The sequence below is a fragment of the Rhinoderma darwinii genome, chromosome 9 (assembly GCF_050947455.1).
Source record: "Rhinoderma darwinii isolate aRhiDar2 chromosome 9, aRhiDar2.hap1, whole genome shotgun sequence".
Lineage (NCBI taxonomy): Eukaryota > Metazoa > Chordata > Amphibia > Anura > Rhinodermatidae > Rhinoderma > Rhinoderma darwinii.
In genome coordinates, this window is record NC_134695.1 from 91,885,171 (window position 1) to 91,902,633 (window position 17,463).

General features: G+C 43.6%; 2 protein-coding genes and 1 long non-coding RNA gene across 3 annotated transcripts in view; 2 read left to right on the forward strand and 1 right to left on the reverse strand.

The window, feature by feature from the left end:
• PLCG2 (phospholipase C gamma 2) overlaps nucleotides 1–17,463 on the reverse strand; it is a 124,974-nt gene that overhangs the window by 13,354 nt on the left and 94,157 nt on the right. Inside the window, exon 33 of the mRNA XM_075838475.1 lies at nucleotides 15,161–15,416. Coding sequence (XP_075694590.1) covers nucleotides 15,374–15,416 — 43 coding nt within the window. The 3' untranslated portion in view covers nucleotides 15,161–15,373. The remainder of the gene's footprint in view (nucleotides 1–15,160; nucleotides 15,417–17,463) is intronic.
• Nucleotides 1,227–10,255, forward strand: SDR42E1 (short chain dehydrogenase/reductase family 42E, member 1). Its single transcript, XM_075838474.1, has 3 exons — nucleotides 1,227–1,329; nucleotides 3,188–3,271; nucleotides 5,237–10,255. The coding sequence occupies exons 2-3, from the start codon at nucleotides 3,204–3,206 to the stop codon at nucleotides 6,333–6,335; spliced, it is 1,167 nt and encodes a 388-aa protein (XP_075694589.1). The 5' UTR covers nucleotides 1,227–1,329; nucleotides 3,188–3,203; the 3' UTR covers nucleotides 6,336–10,255.
• Nucleotides 11,714–17,463, forward strand: part of LOC142661175 (uncharacterized) — an 81,679-nt gene continuing 75,929 nt past the window's right edge. Inside the window, exon 1 of the long non-coding RNA XR_012850666.1 lies at nucleotides 11,714–11,789. This is a non-coding gene — a long non-coding RNA (uncharacterized LOC142661175). The remainder of the gene's footprint in view (nucleotides 11,790–17,463) is intronic.

Sequence of the window (17,463 nt, forward strand, 5' to 3'; positions counted from 1 at the left end):
GGTGTTTTCAGTTTGTTGGGACAAAAATACCTGACAAATGAAATACAACTTTTTTTTTTCTAACGGTCATGAAAAACATATCGACAGTTGATCAGTTTTCAATGGCCATTTTTTCTCTGTCGTGTGAATGTCTCGTACTCAAAGTAAACCAGAGCCGACCCTTCTTTCTACCAGTACGACCTGACGATTCCGTCCTGACAACGTCAGGCTCCGTCCACACACGCGCTGTGGCTTCAGTTTATGACAGACACCACAGCACAGTGCCGGATCCGTTGCACGACAGATAACAGCGGCACCAGACGGACCCTATTGACTTATAATGGGGTCCGTCGGATTCCGCTGAGGCGTCCGTAGTCTTGACTGTGAAAATAGCGATGCATGCAGCGTTAATTTAGACTGTCACATTTGACCGAATCTGTGACGGAGGCTACAAAACAGATGTGAACAGAGCCTTACTGGTATCTCCATGGTTAGGTTCACACGGCACATTTTTATTTTTTTTGTGGCTAAAGAAAAATACCTCTAAAAATGCTTCAAATACAACACGTTAAAAGGGGTTTTCCGGGAAGTGAAAAAAAATTCTGAAAAAAACAAAACAAAAAACTACCAGACCTGAACATTATTACTGGTAATTCTATAATGAAGCTCCATTCCGTCATGCAGCGTTTGTGCCACGCGGTTTTACCATGGTTTATTTACTGCACGCTTGTACAGTTGAAAGATATTTATCAGCCTCTATTCCTCTTATGACTTTAGCACTTTCATATACAGCCCTGTCCTTGCTAACATAATCAGGAGAATGGCCACATAAGATTACTCACCTCCTGAAATACTCTGTGCCACTGAGAATCCTAGTCTCACCACGCTCACACAGTGACCTAACATCCAGATATGAAGCAGATGCCCACAACAGCCAATCAGATCACGTCTTTCATATTCTAAATTGCACTAGAAAAATGAGAGCTGGAATCTGATTGGTTGCTATGGACAACACCTCAGCTATTTACTCGCACTAGCTTTTATACATGACACCCGGTGCGGCTCCTGCCTGTTATATTATATAATTACCAAGACTGCTATTGATGCCACTCAGCGCCTCCAGCACAGACTTTACTTCTTCCGACTTCAGTTTCCCCGCCATGGTACAGGGTCGCGGTCACGTGTTCGTACGTCACTACGTGCGTAAAGACGCCTGGCTTCCGTGCGTCGCCCCGGGCAACGGTGTACGGCGCTGCCATGTTTCTGTACGGAATTGCCAAAGTCAATCACTTACGACCAGAGAGGGAGGCGGGAAGAGAGGGGAGAAGGTCCGCGGTGGTCAGGAGAAAGGTAATGACTGTCACCCTCAAATCAGCTGGGGGTCAAAGGTCAGCGTGACGCATCATGAGGAGGGTGACAACACCCTGAGATTTATTATATTTTACCCAGTCAGAAATATTTAACCCCTTTAAGGACGCAGACAGTTTTACCTAAAAATTACCAGAAGAATGTGTTCGTTTTCTTTTTTCGCCTTCTTCCGACAGTCGTCATTTTATTATCTTGAACGCCGCCATAGAGTTGTCGTTTTTTGAGGCGCTTATATTATGGAAAATGCAGAAAATTACCCTCTGATACCCGCGTTATCACAGGATATCCTGGGGTCTTTTTTTAGGTCCTCATTCAGACGGTCGTATTACGGCCGCACGTCCTGGCTTGACCGCAGGTCTAATGAGCCGAGTAACAGAATGGTAGATCCCTATCAGCTTTTCTACGCCAGTAGAGAAGTCGCAAAGGGGCTCAAAAGTCGCAATTTGATGTGCAAATTGCAACTTTTGGCCCTTTTGCGCCACCCTTGCCACTTCTCTGGAAAGGGGAGTGATCTCTGGGAAAGAAGGCGTGGCCACTGTGGACCGGTATATTTGTTATAATCTACGCCAGATCTACACCAGCGCCTAGCTAGCGTATATTTCACTCTATGGGGCGTAGCAAGGTGGACGGTCACACCGGGCCCCTTACCGTTCCACGCCTCGACCAGAATGTTTGGCGCATGGCTGCGGTCTTTAATAAAGTTTTACAGAGAAATGTTTTCATTATTGATTTCAATGTTTTGTGTTGCCATCGCTTGGCTTAACTTAAAGGGGTTTTCCCATCAAAAACATTTATAACATATCCACAGGATAAGTCATAAATGTCAGATAGATGCGGGTCCCACCTATCTCTAGAACGAGACCCCCTAAACCCTGTTCTACCTTTGTCTGTTCTCGCTGCCTCCCGGCCACGTCCTTGTTGTATGGTCGGGAGTTACGAAAACAGCTCGGCTCGCTGAGCTACGCTGTTTCCGTAACTACCATTCAGTTTTATGGGACTTACGGATACAGTGTAGCTCAGCGAGATACGCTGTTTTTTAGTAACTCCCGAGTAAAAAGTAACCTTTTTCATGGTCAGAATTGAGCTGCAGAACGGGGTTTAGGGTGCCCCGTTCTAGAGATAGGTGCGGGTCCCAGAGGTGAAACCCGCATCTATCTGACATTTATGGCTTAAGCCCCATACACACGACCGTAAAAAAAACTCTGTAATTGCGGACCGCAATACGGTCCGTAATTAGAAACCCGCCCGCTTCTATTAGCCGCGGACATGTTTCCGTATAGCTACGGAAGGGTGTCCGTGCCGTAGAACCGTGCCGGGAAATTTGGAGCATATCCTACTTTTCCGTTTTTTGCGGGTCGTGCTCCCATACTTTTGTATAGGAGCACAGCACGAAAATGCGGCCCGTGGGTGTCCTTATTCTTTCCGGCAAACATGACTGAAAATGCAGACGGCGGCTTCGAGCAGAGCCTCGACGATAGTGTGAACTCAGACTGATCTATGAGAGAAAAAAATCTCAGTAAAAAGTTAGAGGTACAATATAGGTCCATAGCGGGCTACGAGGGCCATGTGACAGGTCTGTGCCGCATGGATCCATAATACGGCAGTATCTGAGGCCTTCGGGCCGCGAGACTTTGAAAAGCTCCCGCTGCTGTAAGGTTCCGCAGTGGTTGCCAAAACCACGCCCCCTTAGTCAGCCAATAGCTGCAGAGCACGGATGTCGTCACTTTGCTTCCTATTTGTAACGTTGTTGCTTTTTCAGTCATTATCCCCTCGATACGTTATTTAGGTGAATGTTTACTCCTTCCAAATCTTCCGTTTACTCGTTTTTCCTTATTTACAGACTTTACCTGATTAAAATGAGCATTCAGCCGTCTCCCAAGGAAACAGTCGTCATCACTGGAGGTGGCGGTTACTTTGGACACAGGTTGGTGCCGCGGTATAATTAATAATCTTGCGTAATTATGGAAAGTCTATTAATAATCTATTTAATTATTCAATTCCAATGGGGATACGTTGACTAATGAGGACTAATTGCATCTTCCGGAGACGCCAAATTTCCATTATTAATTAGATTACGTTAATGGGTTTTGCCGTTCTGGGTTTAATAAATATTCTGCCATTGCTCCCATCCGCTTAATATATGGGCTTGAGTTGAAGATTTATTTAAAGGGACGGCACCCTGTATAATGTTATAGACTAGAATTATGGCGCATAGTGTACTTTAGTAATATTTGTGTACAAGGAAAGAGCATACAGTAGTATATATACACAGGTTGCCCGTCACAGACTCGCTGATCTGTATTATCTACTGATCGTGGCCGTGAACTTTGCCCTTTATATAACACATTCCCTATTACATATGAACACAGGAGCTGTACAAGCTTGCATGTCCTTTCTTCACCAACCCCCCCTCCCAAAAAACAAAAACTTCCACTCAATACCTTAACCTGAGTCATCCATGTATGTTATGGACCTTTCACACCAACCAATATGGGCCGTAAAAACCTGCGGCGATCAACGAGACAGCTCGTCGATCGGCGCTCGTTTGCTGCTTTCACAATGAGCAATGATTGGTTGTGTATGGGGACGAGCGCTCGTTACTCTGATCACTCATCCCAATGCATTTCCATCATGTCGGCCGCGCGTCTCCCTGTTTACACAGAGAGATGTGCTGCCGACAACGATGATATTAATTGCTGCATAAACGGTACGATCAGCCGATGAACAAGCGTTTACACGGGGCAGTGATTGGGACCGAGCGTTCATATGAACACTGGCTTGCCCGATCATTGGCCCGTGTAAAAGGGTCTTTAGGTTGTTAAAGGGCTTGTCCGAGATGTAATGACTTTGTGTAAATGCTTGTAATTTATAAATCTAAATACATTAGTAATATACTTACGTTTTCCAAAGTGGCCCCGTTTCCATATCCTGCCGTGGGGAACTTGACAGGTGACGTCACTCTCTGCTCTGGCCGCTTTGTTGATCTTGAATTCTTTGCCAGGTATACGACACGTCACTTGTCACGTGGTGTATATCGGCTGGATCTGCTTCACAGCCCGCAACGCGCATGCGCTGTCACTGCTGTTCTCGAGATAACAGCACAGGCCGCGCATGCGCGTTACAACAGAACAAGCCGATATACACCACGTGACAAGTGATGTGTCGTATACCCGGAAAAGAATTCAAGATCAACAAAGCGGCAGAGCAGAGAGTGACGTCACCCGTCAAGTTCCCCACGGCAGGATCTGGAAACGGGGCCGCTTTGGAAAACGTAAGTATATTACAAATGTATTTAGATTTATAAATTACAAGAATAAACACAAAGTCATTAAATGTCGGACAACCCCTTTAAATAATCTTTACAATCGTTTCAGGAAAAGCTTGGTGAGACTCAATATGGCTGCGATCCCACAGGGGTTGTCACCCAGACTCCTGAATGGCAAATCTACCTAGTTATTTTGATTGACATCAAAGCGTCAGATAAATATTCAGGCAGATTTACCATTCATAAGGGCTGACAAAGCTAGGCGTAAAGATCTGTGGGAGCTGTCATGGTGGCTATGTCGGGGATCATCCAGCTTTCCTAAAAACAGATGTAACTACGAAAACTGAATGGACCGTTTAAGAACTTGACAGACATCCATGAACATGGCTCAGCTTGACAACTGCAGTCCCTAAAATCTCTGCTCAGGGACTGAATTATTTAAGGGAACACTCCGTGCAAAATTGTAACACACTTATGCCTAGTACAGAGTCTAAAGAGGTGGAGCATGACTCAGGTATTCCCTGTTTGGTGCATGCTGGGAGTCGTAGTTTCACCGCAGGTTGGAGGTCACTGTTATTTAATCACATTGAATACAAAATCACCATGCCTGTTTCCGGTTTCTAGGTTAGGCTGCACACTGCACCAGAAGGGGGTCAATGTGATTCTTTTTGATGTGCGAAAACCAGTGCAGGACGTTCCCGATGGAATCCAGTTCATACAGGGGGACATTCGCTCCCTATCTGCCGTGGAAGAAGCTTTCACTAACGCATCCTGCGTAATCCATACAGCTTCTTATGGGATGTCGGGTCGGGAACAACTCCAGACGCAGCTTACTGAAGAAGTCAATGTGAAGGGGACAGAGAACGTCATCCAGGCTTGCATCAGTAGAAGCGTGCCTCGGTTAGTCTACACCAGCACGTTTAATGTGGTCTTTGGTGGGCAGTCCATTAGAAATGGCGACGAGTCCATGCCGTATCTACCTCTGAATCGCCACGCTGACAACTACTCCCGCACCAAAGCCATTGCTGAGAACAAAGTGCTGAGAAGTAACGGGCAGCCGCTGGCGAATAAAAGCGGATGTTTAAAGACTTGCGCCCTCCGGTCGGCCGGTATTTATGGCCCCGGGGAGCAGAGACACCTTCCCAGGATCATCAATAATCTTGACCAAGGGTTGTTCGTATTTTCTTATGGGGATCGTAATAATCTGGTGCAGTTCGTTCACGTCGATAATCTTGCATCCGCCCATATTTTAGCAGCTAAAGGTCTTACAGATGAAAAGAACCAAATAGCCGCTGGCCAGGCGTACTTCATAGCCGATGCCGCCCCAATCGATAATTTCCAGTTCTTCCGCCCCTTTATCGAGGGTCTTGGATACAAGTTTCCTTCTATCCGGGTTCCCCTCTTTTTAATATATTTTATGTCCTACCTTACTGAATGGCTTCATTTTCTTATCAAACCCATCTATAACTTTCAGCCTTTGCTGACCCGCGCAGAGGTGTACAAAACGGGGGTCACGCACTATTTTAGCATTGACAAAGCCAAGAAAGAGCTGGGGTATGAACCCCAGTCATTTACTATGCAGGAAGTTGTTGAATGGTACAGAGCAAGGGGTTATGGGAAGAAAGTAAAAAGCCACAACGTCCTTTGGGATGCGGCAGTAGTTGCCCTGCTGGTGGTCGTGGTACTTGCTTGGGCTCCCAGAGTGGTAGGACTGGCTCTATAAACTAAAGATAGGAAATTGTTTTAAAGCAATGCACCACGTTCAGTTTACTGTTCAAATCTACATATAAGGTTGAATTAATTTGTAAGTACTTTCTTTACTTATCTTGTACTGTTATTGAGTTGTATGTTCTACTCTAGTCACATCAAGAGCTGCACTCCGGTTCTGTCTGGTACATTGTGAGAGATGTAGTGTTTTCTACTGTATAGTGCCTTGTGTAAACAGTACTTTTTCCATTTTCTGCTACCTCTTTACATATATATTAGTTTATGACATCCTTCGTACCATTTGCAAACCTAAAACATCACCTGAGCTAATTGGTTGCAATAAAAAGATGGCAGTCGATAATCCCTATTTGCCGGTTTGTACCACTGTTAAAGGGGCTTTCCCATAATTATCATTATCTACAGGATAGGTGATAAATATCTGATCAGTGAGGGTCCGATCGCTGGGGCCCCCATGATCCTCTGAGCCCTATATAAATGGAGCAGTAGTGCACACGCTCGACCATTTCTCCATCCATTTTTAAAATAGCGCTCGGCAGCCACGTAGAAATGAATGGAGCGGTGGCCGAGCATGCGGACTACTGCTTCATTCACGTGGGGCTCACAGAAACGGCAAGGTAAGCACATGATCGGTAGCGGTCCCAGCAGTCGGACCCCCACCGATCAGATATTTATCGCCTATCCTGTGGATTATAAAGATTATTCCGGACCATTCAAAAACCCTACAGTCAGCCTCTCCCCAGCCTGGAATGGCTGATCTCAGGGAACAATAGATTGCATTCAAATGCACAATAATTCTACAGAAGATGCACTTTCGGTGTACTGTCTCTTTTAATTGACCACAAACTTACACTTGTCTGTTCTGTCTAATGAACCAGTTCTAAAACTTGCAGCGCCTCTTCAGCTTCCATGCAGGAGTATTAATAATTTATCCGTTCATTTTACTAAGTTGTTCCCTTTAAATATTTAGATTTTTTCATATAAACCTTTTATTGCACACGAATCGTTTCTTACCTGTTTATAAAATAACACCATATTATTTAGGGCTCTATCGTTCCCTGTCCCACAAGCAGAATCTATGCGTCTGCTGCAAAATATCCGGCCATAACAATAATAATAAATAAAATTGAAAACCGTAATTGTAGCATTTTATGTTTTTTGAGGAGGACCCACAAATTTCTGTCACCCGAACCTTTCCCAGCAGATCTGTTCAGTTACAAACATTGAATCCAAGAAGTGATTGAAGATTCTCTATTTTGTTATTCGGTAGACGGCAGCGTTTATTCGTAAATCTCATCTGCCCTTTTATTATATGCTGTAGTAATGAGGAGCTGGCGAGTACAGATGCATCCACTGAATAGTCCATTCCCACCCATACCTTCCAATGGAGGAGAGGTCTCAGGTGACGGCTTCTTCTCACACGACCGCAGATTTCATCCGTAATTACGGACCCATTTATTTCTATGGCCGATGGACACCTTCCTGTATATTTACGGTAAGGGGCTCGTGCCGTAGGAAACTTCCGTAAAAAATAGGACGTGTCCTATATTTCGCTTTTTACGGACCGTGCTCCCATACTTTATAATGGCAGCACGGACCGCAAATGTGGATTAATGTCTGCGGCCAGCCGTGCCCCTGATTTAGCACAGCCATAATGAGCCCTCGCTGTTTCTGATTGGCCAGAAGGAATTACCCAAGCTTCATGACTTCTGTTTATAAGAGAGCATTGACCGCATTGCCAGATCAGTTTGCATACCGGTGTTTGATACTGGAAAATCCTGAAGGGACCCTGTGAGTTCAGATATTTTCAGAGTAGTCCTGCAGACTGTGCTATTCTTGCCCTCAAAAATACCAGATACTCGTTGGACTGGAAGTGTGAACAGAGCCAAACCTACATATAATTTCAGCTACCCCTGATTGGAAAGGACTGGGGGTGTTTAGGGGTCTGTTAAGATGTGGCAGAATATTTAGCATACCCTAAAATCTGCGGATTCTTTCCTGTGGATGGGGATGAGGTGTAGTGAAACCCCATCCATGTTCCGTGTGCATTGTACGATATCTTGTCTCACATTTCTGGTGCAGAATCCGCACATGGCCTTATTGCACACTTGCACTCCCTATTACAGCATCTTATAGATACCCGAAAATAAGTGGGTTGGACTCGCTGCAGATATTCTTTAAAAATAATAAACACATGAGCCGTCTAACACATTGACTTTAAAGGGGATGTCTCATTAGACTATCCCTTTTATATGGGAGCTGGCGTGGCTCTCTGTTCTGGCTAATAGAGGGGATCCTGTGCAGGGGAACTTGCTCTATGATATCCACATGCCCCAATAGGGCATATATATTGACGGGTTGTCTTCAAGGTGCCTTGTGTTATATAATGTATTCTTATTGAATTCTGAGCTTCTTCCCAGTTTATCTGGCCACTGTTCTCTATTCCTCTGTAATGTCTCGGGCTTCTGCCACCATCAAGGGGTCTGGGGTAGGTTCCCTTCTAATTCATGTCAATGGGAGCTGTATACAGATGTATAGGGGACAGACCCCCAGTGATGGCTGCAGATCTCCGAGATGCACTGTCGTTGGATAATGTACATTGCCTTTATGTTTACATCTTAACCTTGTTTGCTTACTGGATTGTAGAATGTGAAAAATACCTCAAATGTTTGTGCTTTTTTTATTTTTATGTTTGTTTTTTTTTTAGTTTTTCCATCAGGAATATGGTCACTTAAGACCGGGTTCACATTTCACGTATTAGTTGCAGAGTTTTGACTGTGAAAACAGGACACCACGTAGTACAGTACAATGTGCAGCAAAAAAATCTGCAGTGGATTCTCACACATTGTTCAAAGTTCACACATTGCGGATTTGTCGTGAATCTGACCCGTTGCAACTGCAAAGGGTGAGATCCACGTCAAAACAGCAACAATTCTGCAACCTATGAACTCTGCTTTAGGCTGGATTCACACAGGACTGAAAGTCTGGATTTTCTGCAACAAGATAAGCACATTTTTTGTGTGTACTGTATTTTTCTGCAAATTTGTGTATTTTAGGCTGAATCCCGCATCCAGAACAGAATGAGCATCCTGCGGTTTCTCAAAATCCACTGCATGTTCTGACATCCGGAAAATATTCCGCAGCATGTAGATGAGATTTGTTTAAATCCACATGACTGGGACTAATTCGCTGCAGATTTACGCACGGAAAATCTGCAGCATTTCTGCACCATGGGAATTCAGGCTTATATTCCGGTGCACGCCTTATCTGTTGCGGTAATGCAAAGGATTTTCAACGCAGATTTCATCCATTGCAGTCGAGAAAATCCGAGGCTAGATCTTCAGTGTAATCTGCATGCAAGGCGGAATTTAGACGACCGTAGTATACGTCCGTGTGACGGCCCTTAAGGCAACGGTCGTCACACGGACCCATGCATTTCAATGGGCCATTGTTTCAAGGGACCCCTCACACAGTCCCTTGAAACAATGGAACATGTCCTATTTTCTTCCGTTTTCACAGATCCCTCGATAGACTCAAGTCTATGGGAATCCGTGAAAATGGGACCTGCGTTTTTCATATCCGAGTTTGTACTCGTTGGTGTGAATCTGGCCTAAGACTGCGGGTTTCGTTGCAGATTTTGGTGTGGATTTCTAGTCTGGTTTAAACGGGTGATATTTACGCGATGTGTGAACACTGCCTCAATTTCTTTTTACGGCCGTGTTCCCATTGAGGGATAGACACTAAGATATATTCCCGTGCGTTAACCGCCTTCCTTTTATGCTTTTTGATTCTGTGTATTATAAAAATGTTAGACGCCACTGTGACAAACCTGCAGGGTGAATGTCTTTCGGGTACAGGATTGTTCAAGGACACCATTTTTACAGAATGTATAAAATAAAGTTATTATCTTAATTAAAACTTGTTTTGATCTATTTTTTTCCCCACTGGATTCACTCACTAATGGGGAATTATTATTTGTGAAAATATGTCATTTTACAATGATTTATTTTTCTTCTTCGTGTTAAAAAAAAACAAAACAACACACTTGCTCCCTTCAGGCTGGGTTTAGATGTTACTGTCAAAATGTGTTTTTACCACAAGCTGCAGCAAAATCGCTCAATTTTGCCACGTTTCTTGCAAAATGCCACGGTTTGCGGCAGAAAATGCGTTTTGACTGCGACCAGTGAATCCAGCCTAACAAGCAAACTCAATTCAGGTAAAAGGTGTCGTTCACACTTTGCAGATTTCTTTTTTTTTTTTTTTTTTTTTTTTAAAGCCCAAAACAGGACTGGATCCTAAACACAGTAGAAATATAATAGAAAGATTTATACTTCTCTACTTTGCATCCACTCGTGAGTTTGATATCAAAATGTAAAATAATGACCAATTCTGCAGTGTGAATGAGGCCTAAGAGCAGGACGGTAGCAGGGAAATTGTGTTCCCCACAGCTGCTCCCTTGTGTTCTGATCAGCATCATAACACCCCTTCTTGTCACCCCGTTCAGAGAACACTTGCAAAGCCTGCTGTGTGCACCAAGTCTGTATAACAGTCCTCAGAAGCCTCCGTGTGCTGCTGTACAGGCTCCAGCAAGTGCCGTGTGTATGGAAATGTTCTCGCCTAGAAGCAAAGCTTTCTTATACCTCCGTACATACAGAACGCAATGGAGCACGCCACAAATTTTTTTCAATTCGTGAGGAATCCTAAAGAAAAACCCTCTTTGCCTCCGTACACTAAAGGCGCCATGGGTCTAAGGCCCCATGCACACGACTGTAATTCGTGAATTACGGAATCCGTAATTGAGGATGAAATTGCGGACCCGTTCATGTCTATTGGCCGCGGACACCTTTCCATATATTTACAGATGTGTGTCCGGGCCGTAGAAATGATCTGCAAAATATAGAACATGCCCTAAAAACCGTTACGGTCGTGTGCATGAGGCCTTAGGCTTAATTCACACCACGGCTGTGGTGCACCATTAGCGTATACAGCAGAGGCATCTCACAATATAGACGCCAACGTGCACGAATAACTTTAATGGCCAAACTTATACCGAAAGGCCAAGATCATTGACCTCACCACTGTGATCCCCTCACATGTAACTATAACTTATCAGAAGATCACTTTCACTGGATTTTTCCTTCTAAAAAAGCTTCATTGACAAGTCAGGAGAGACATTGCTAACAAGGCGCGTGTGTGTGTGTGTGTGTGTGTGTGTGTGTGTGTGTGTGTGTATATATATATATTTACCATCACTGCAAACCTTTATTAAAAACAATAATAAACATACGACTTGACTGTTCTGCTGTATAAAAGTTAACAAAATATTAGACAATGTTAAATTAAACTTCATTTTCGATATTGCGTTATTTTACAGACTACCACAATATATACGACACCTTATGGGTCTCCTGAGTGTGCGGCAGACACTCTGAACAAAGCTTCACACGTTCAGGTATTTGCCATAACACTATACAGTATCAAAAGCTGGTACAGATATGGCATGCTTAAATGACCCTAAAAAACAAAAAATTCAGGTGTGGCTGCAGTAAATCCCAGTATTGCTCTGAGTGCAGGGGTCCAAGAAGCTGAGATATGAGGAGCTGTTTGGATGGGGTAATCTCATAATAGAACTGCTTTAAAGCGTGACTATTCAGAATAAGATATAATGTGTGTACATGAGGAATATCACTATTTCTGGCCAGTATATGACTTTCTTTTTGCATTATTTACAGTTTTCCCCTCTGCAGACTTTATATCTAATTCTCGGTTGTCTCTGAGCTAGTGGGTGGAGACAAACGGCTATCATGTCTTCTATGCACACATAAAGGAGAGCAAGATTCTCCTCTTCTATCTATCCCATATATACAAGCTGCAGCAGCATGGAGGACATTATACAACAGTAATAAGCAGTGTAACGGAGAATCCAGCACTGGGGTGACCTATAATTCTTTCTGGCAGCCCATGTCCCTTGCCATAGACTTCTATGGGAGGCAGCGTCTGTGTCTTTCGTTCTCTGCTCCCCTCTCCATAGACTTCTGTGGGCAGTTTCTGTGTCTCTCTCCCTGCTCCCCCACCCCTCTCAGTAGACTTATATGGGCAGTTTCTGTCTTCCACTCTCTCTGCCTGCCTGCTCCTCCACCCCTCTTCATAGACTAGACTTCTGCTGGCAGTTTGTCTCTCGATCTCTCTCCCTGTTTCCCCACTCCTTTCCATAGACTTATGTAGGCAGTTTCTGTCTCTCTCTTTCTCTCCTCTCCATAGACTTCTATGGGCAGTGTGTGTGTGTGTGTGTGTGTGTGTGTGTGTCTCCGTCCCTTCTCCATAGACTTCTATGGGCAGCATCTATGTCTCTTTCCTCTTTCTATTGGCAGTCAGTGAAGAGACACACCCCCACACACACTTCCTGCTGTCTGTCTCTAGGGATGGATTTTGCTTTGACAACAGGGGGTGGGCAGCAGATTACAGGAAGGGAGACGCCTAGTGGCAGTAACTTCACACAGAATTTGCAAGGATAAGATAACGAATGTTTAAATTGAGATATATATATATATATATATATATATATGTATGTATTATATATCATCAGGTATACTATAAGATTAGCATACGTTTTTTTGAAAAGTTAGTGTCTCTTTTAAGGTGGCCGTAGACTTTTAAATACTGTCGGCCGAAGGCTCGTTCGGTCAACAACTATTCCTAATGCATGTGTTTTCAATGTGGAGCTGCTGCTAGACACCCGATGACATCTTATCTCCTCTGGAAACCAAGGGATCGGGCGTTGAAATTCAACAAGCCCGATTCTTCTTTCATCATTTCCCCTGTCATCTGCCGGGGGAGTATTGGGAAGGCCACATACACATTAAATGGTCGGCGGGTTTGGACGGCATTTAGCGGTGCCTGCCTGCGACATGGTGTGAACGCTTTGGTTACCAGTGATTTTCTTTTCATGTTCGTGGCTTTCAGGGTGAACTAAATCAACTTTTGGCTCACTCACTGCAATTATCCTACATTATAAGCCCCCCTGCACACAACCGTAGATTTCGTCCGCAATTACGAACCCATTCATTTCTATTGACCACAGACACCCTCCCGTAGATTTGCGGGAAGGTGTCCGGGCCATATGTTTTGCTTTTTACAGACCGTGCTCCCATACTTTATTCGGAAGCGCGGCCCGCAAATGCAAGTGGCTGTCCGTGGCCGACGTGCCCAAAATCACAAAATAATAGGTCACCACAGTTTTATGTCAATGAGGACTTGCCATACAGGACCTCATGTCTCAGCTTCCTAGAGGGGGGATTAACTACAATCCCATCTGAATAGTTAGGTCCTGAGTTAGTCTTTAACCTTTTATTAGTCTTTACCAATCGTGGTTGTTTTAACCGCTAGTTTCTAGGGTTAGTTGTTGTGTTGACATGGGAATACATGTAACATACAATGAAATAAATTATACTCTCACTCGTCGCACTTATTCCACTCAGTTTCAGGTTATAAAATGTGACATAGTGGCTTCATGCATAAAACCTAGTGCGAACATGGAGCCAAATGCATAAAAATAGAAAAAAAAATCATATTAACAAACAAAAAAGGAGCATGTGGCCACCAATCAGAATCAATGATTCATTTAATAGCGCAGTGTAGAAAATGAAAGCCAAATTGGTTGCTATGGGCAACACTCGACAACATGTAGCCCACAATATGCAATTCCAGCTTTATATTTTCAAGTGCGGGTTAGAAAATTAAAGAAGTGATTTGATTGGTTGCTATGGGCAACTCCCACCAATCAGAATCTATCTTTTATTTTTTCAGTGCAGGTTAGAAAATGGAACAAGTGATCTGATTGGTTGCTACTGGCGACATCTCGGCTGTTGGGTCTCCATTTGTTTTTTGTACGTGGCTCCCACATATTTAATGTCCATTATTAAATACTCTGACAAACAATTGTGGCTACGGGTGCAACGCTTGCTTTGTAAACTGGCATATAGGAAATGTAGAATTTACTGCATAGTCCGACTCCCAGCACCCTCGCCGATCAGCTGTTTAGAAGAAGCTGCAGCATCGGTACAAATGCTGCTTCCCCTTCATTCCCTTTATTGTTCACACTGAATCGCTGACACACTTGTAGCCGCAGTTCAGTGTTACTGCCTTCCCCCATTTAAATTTAAGAGAGAAGGATGTAATACTGTGAACCGCTGCTACAAGCGAGTCAGCGATTCACGGTACGAGCAGGAAACGAAATGATAGGAAAGCGCTCCGGCTCCTTCAAAACAGATGATCGGTGGGGGTGCCGGGAGTCAGACCCCCACCGATCAGATATTGATAGCCGATCCTGAAGATAGGCCATCAATTTATTTAGGACTGGACAACCCCTTTAATGTTCGGTCCACAGGAATTCATCTTGATAATAAAGACCCCATTATTGGTGGGCTGGATCTTTATGGGAGAAGAATTGGTGGTTTTGGCACTGGTTCATCCCACCTCTGTAAGCCCTACATAAGTGTTGCGCCCCGTCTCTCTGGCAGGTACGTAGATTTCCATTTAATGTACAATGAAGATACATTTCCATACTTTCTATATGTAAAAAAAATAAGAGTAGGCCAGTCCGTTTGGCAGCACGTGTCCAGGTTGCATTTCTTGACAACCCCATAATCTGTAGTTAAAAATGAGGGCTACATGATGGAGAAACTGAGGAGCACCATCCTAGCGTAGCAAATACTTCAAAGCAAAGCAACAACCCATCCAGTGTAGGACCACATGATAACCCTGTGAGTCCTTCAGACATTCGGGTTCGGCTGGTTGTAAAGCATTGGGACCCATGTAGCTTACAACTGGTTTTCTTTCTTCTATTTGACAATATGGCGGCATCAGTCCCGAGGAGGTCGTGCTACTATAAGTCTGTAGTCACCATCTTTTGGGAACCATCACCATGGAGGTAACCATGTCCAGTAATCTTATCCATGGAGGTTTTCTTTTGAAGATCTCTCTACTTTATGTTCTTCGATATCTGCGGGACTTCTCCACTTGTATGGTAGACAACCATTATGAATAAAATCTGCTGTTACTGATCCGTTTCTCTCCTAACCTAAAAGAAAGGGGAAAACCAACATTTTAATTGCTATTGTTTCTGGTATTTCCGGCTGGATATGCGGCTGAGCCTTCAACGCAGATTTGAACAGGCGCTAAGAGCTCCCACATAACCAGATGGCAGGCGTACATTGTGAGCTGCTGGATGTCTTTCAGCTCCTGTCAGCCAATCAGCATCAGTTCTTAGCCGTGCTGATTGGCTGGGAAAAGCTGACAAGCAGGACTCTCCTCCCAATGCTCCGCCTCTATGTCCTTGTTAGCGGGATGCCTGCCGCAGTATACAACATGTCACTGGAGTATATGAACTGATCACGTATTCATAATATGTCGATTAACACATTGTAAAATCATTGTCATTGTAAAAGCTGCAGGACGTCCATCCCTTCACTTTGGACTGTGAGCATAGGCTTCTTGTTATCTAATAACCTTTGGATATTTGCACTTGACACTCAGAAGACCGTCTGATCCACTCATCACTAGTCACATACAATCCGTTGTTTATAAAAATGATACAGATCTTCTTACTCTAGGCAGCGAGTATGGATTTCCATTAAATCTATTAAAGCTGTAGTCCGTTACCGGTTACTGTCGGCATTAGCCTGCAAACCTAAATTGCTTAGGGTCTATTCACACTGCAGTGTACGTCAGAGATATACGTTGGGAGCATTTCGCGACAATTACCTCCAATGGAAGATACTGCTATAGGCATATATCATACATAGGACCCAATGTTAAAAAAAAAAAAAAAAAAACACTCAAGAGACGATAGATTCTGCATGTTCTTTGAAAATGTATCTACGTATTCTCTAAATCAACAGATAAATCATATGAAATTTAAGAATACTCATTATTGATACTGTCGTTTGTATGATCTTTTACATTAGTAACTTACTCTGAATCGTTTGTATAGTTATATGTAAACAATTTTTGGACTAAATTCTCAGGACATGCGATTCTGTTTGTATAAAAGAATCAATATTTGTTATAACAATTTGTTACATCAAACATTCAATAAAATGTAAAAACATTGTTTAAAAAAACAAACAAAAAAACTTGATACTGCACAGTATACGTCTTATTTCTTAATGCCTCTAATTGGAATAGCGTATTCCGCTATTCCATACAGTTAAAAAAAAAGGCAAATCTGTGGACGCCAAAAGGACACTCTTTTGGCATCAGTCGGGTGAATAGGGCCCCATGCATATGTTTGCTGTATGTCCCGGGGGCTTTCCTGGCACATATGCCGAATGTACAATGCAATTTAAATAGATCTGATTTCTAACAATACCAGAGGCCCCCAGAAAAATATAAAGTCTCGCCTGTGCTGCTTATGTGCAGTCTTTCTCCTATGAGCTCTGCTGTTTGCACTCTAGACTTCTCCTGCCTTCGGTTTTTGGGATGGAAAATAGGGGAGGGGGCACGTTCTGCTCACCTCTAGTTGCAGTAAAAGTTAAAGGTGCGTGTGGACGTGGCGTAACTTCCAGAGCTCCTGCACACTGCCACCTAGAAGTTAAAGGTGCATTATGGCACTTTACTATACATATTATTGCACCACTTGCTCGGGCCTACGGTGTTAGATGTTTTTGTGTCACTCAACTAGTTCCGAGTAGACGATATATGCTGCTCTCAATGGCTATTTGGCACAAGTCAAATAACATCACCACATTGGCCTAGTCCTAGCTGCCTGCGCATACTGGTAGTACAGGCTGGTGGATAGTGAGGTATTAAATCCGAGAACACTGCCCCACAACCCTTAATGATGATGCCATTATTTACACTGTAACTACACTATCTCTTCACTGTACCTGTAGATAAACTGCATTAAAATGATATGACATCACAGTACCTGTATACTAACAGCGCTGTCGCTACATTGACATCACAGTACCTGTATGCTAACAGCGCTGTCGCTACATTATGACCTCACAGTACCTGTATATTAACATCACTGTCACTACATTATGACATCACAGTACCTGTATATTAACATCACTGTCACTACATTATGACATCACAGTACCTGTATACTAACATCACTGTCACTA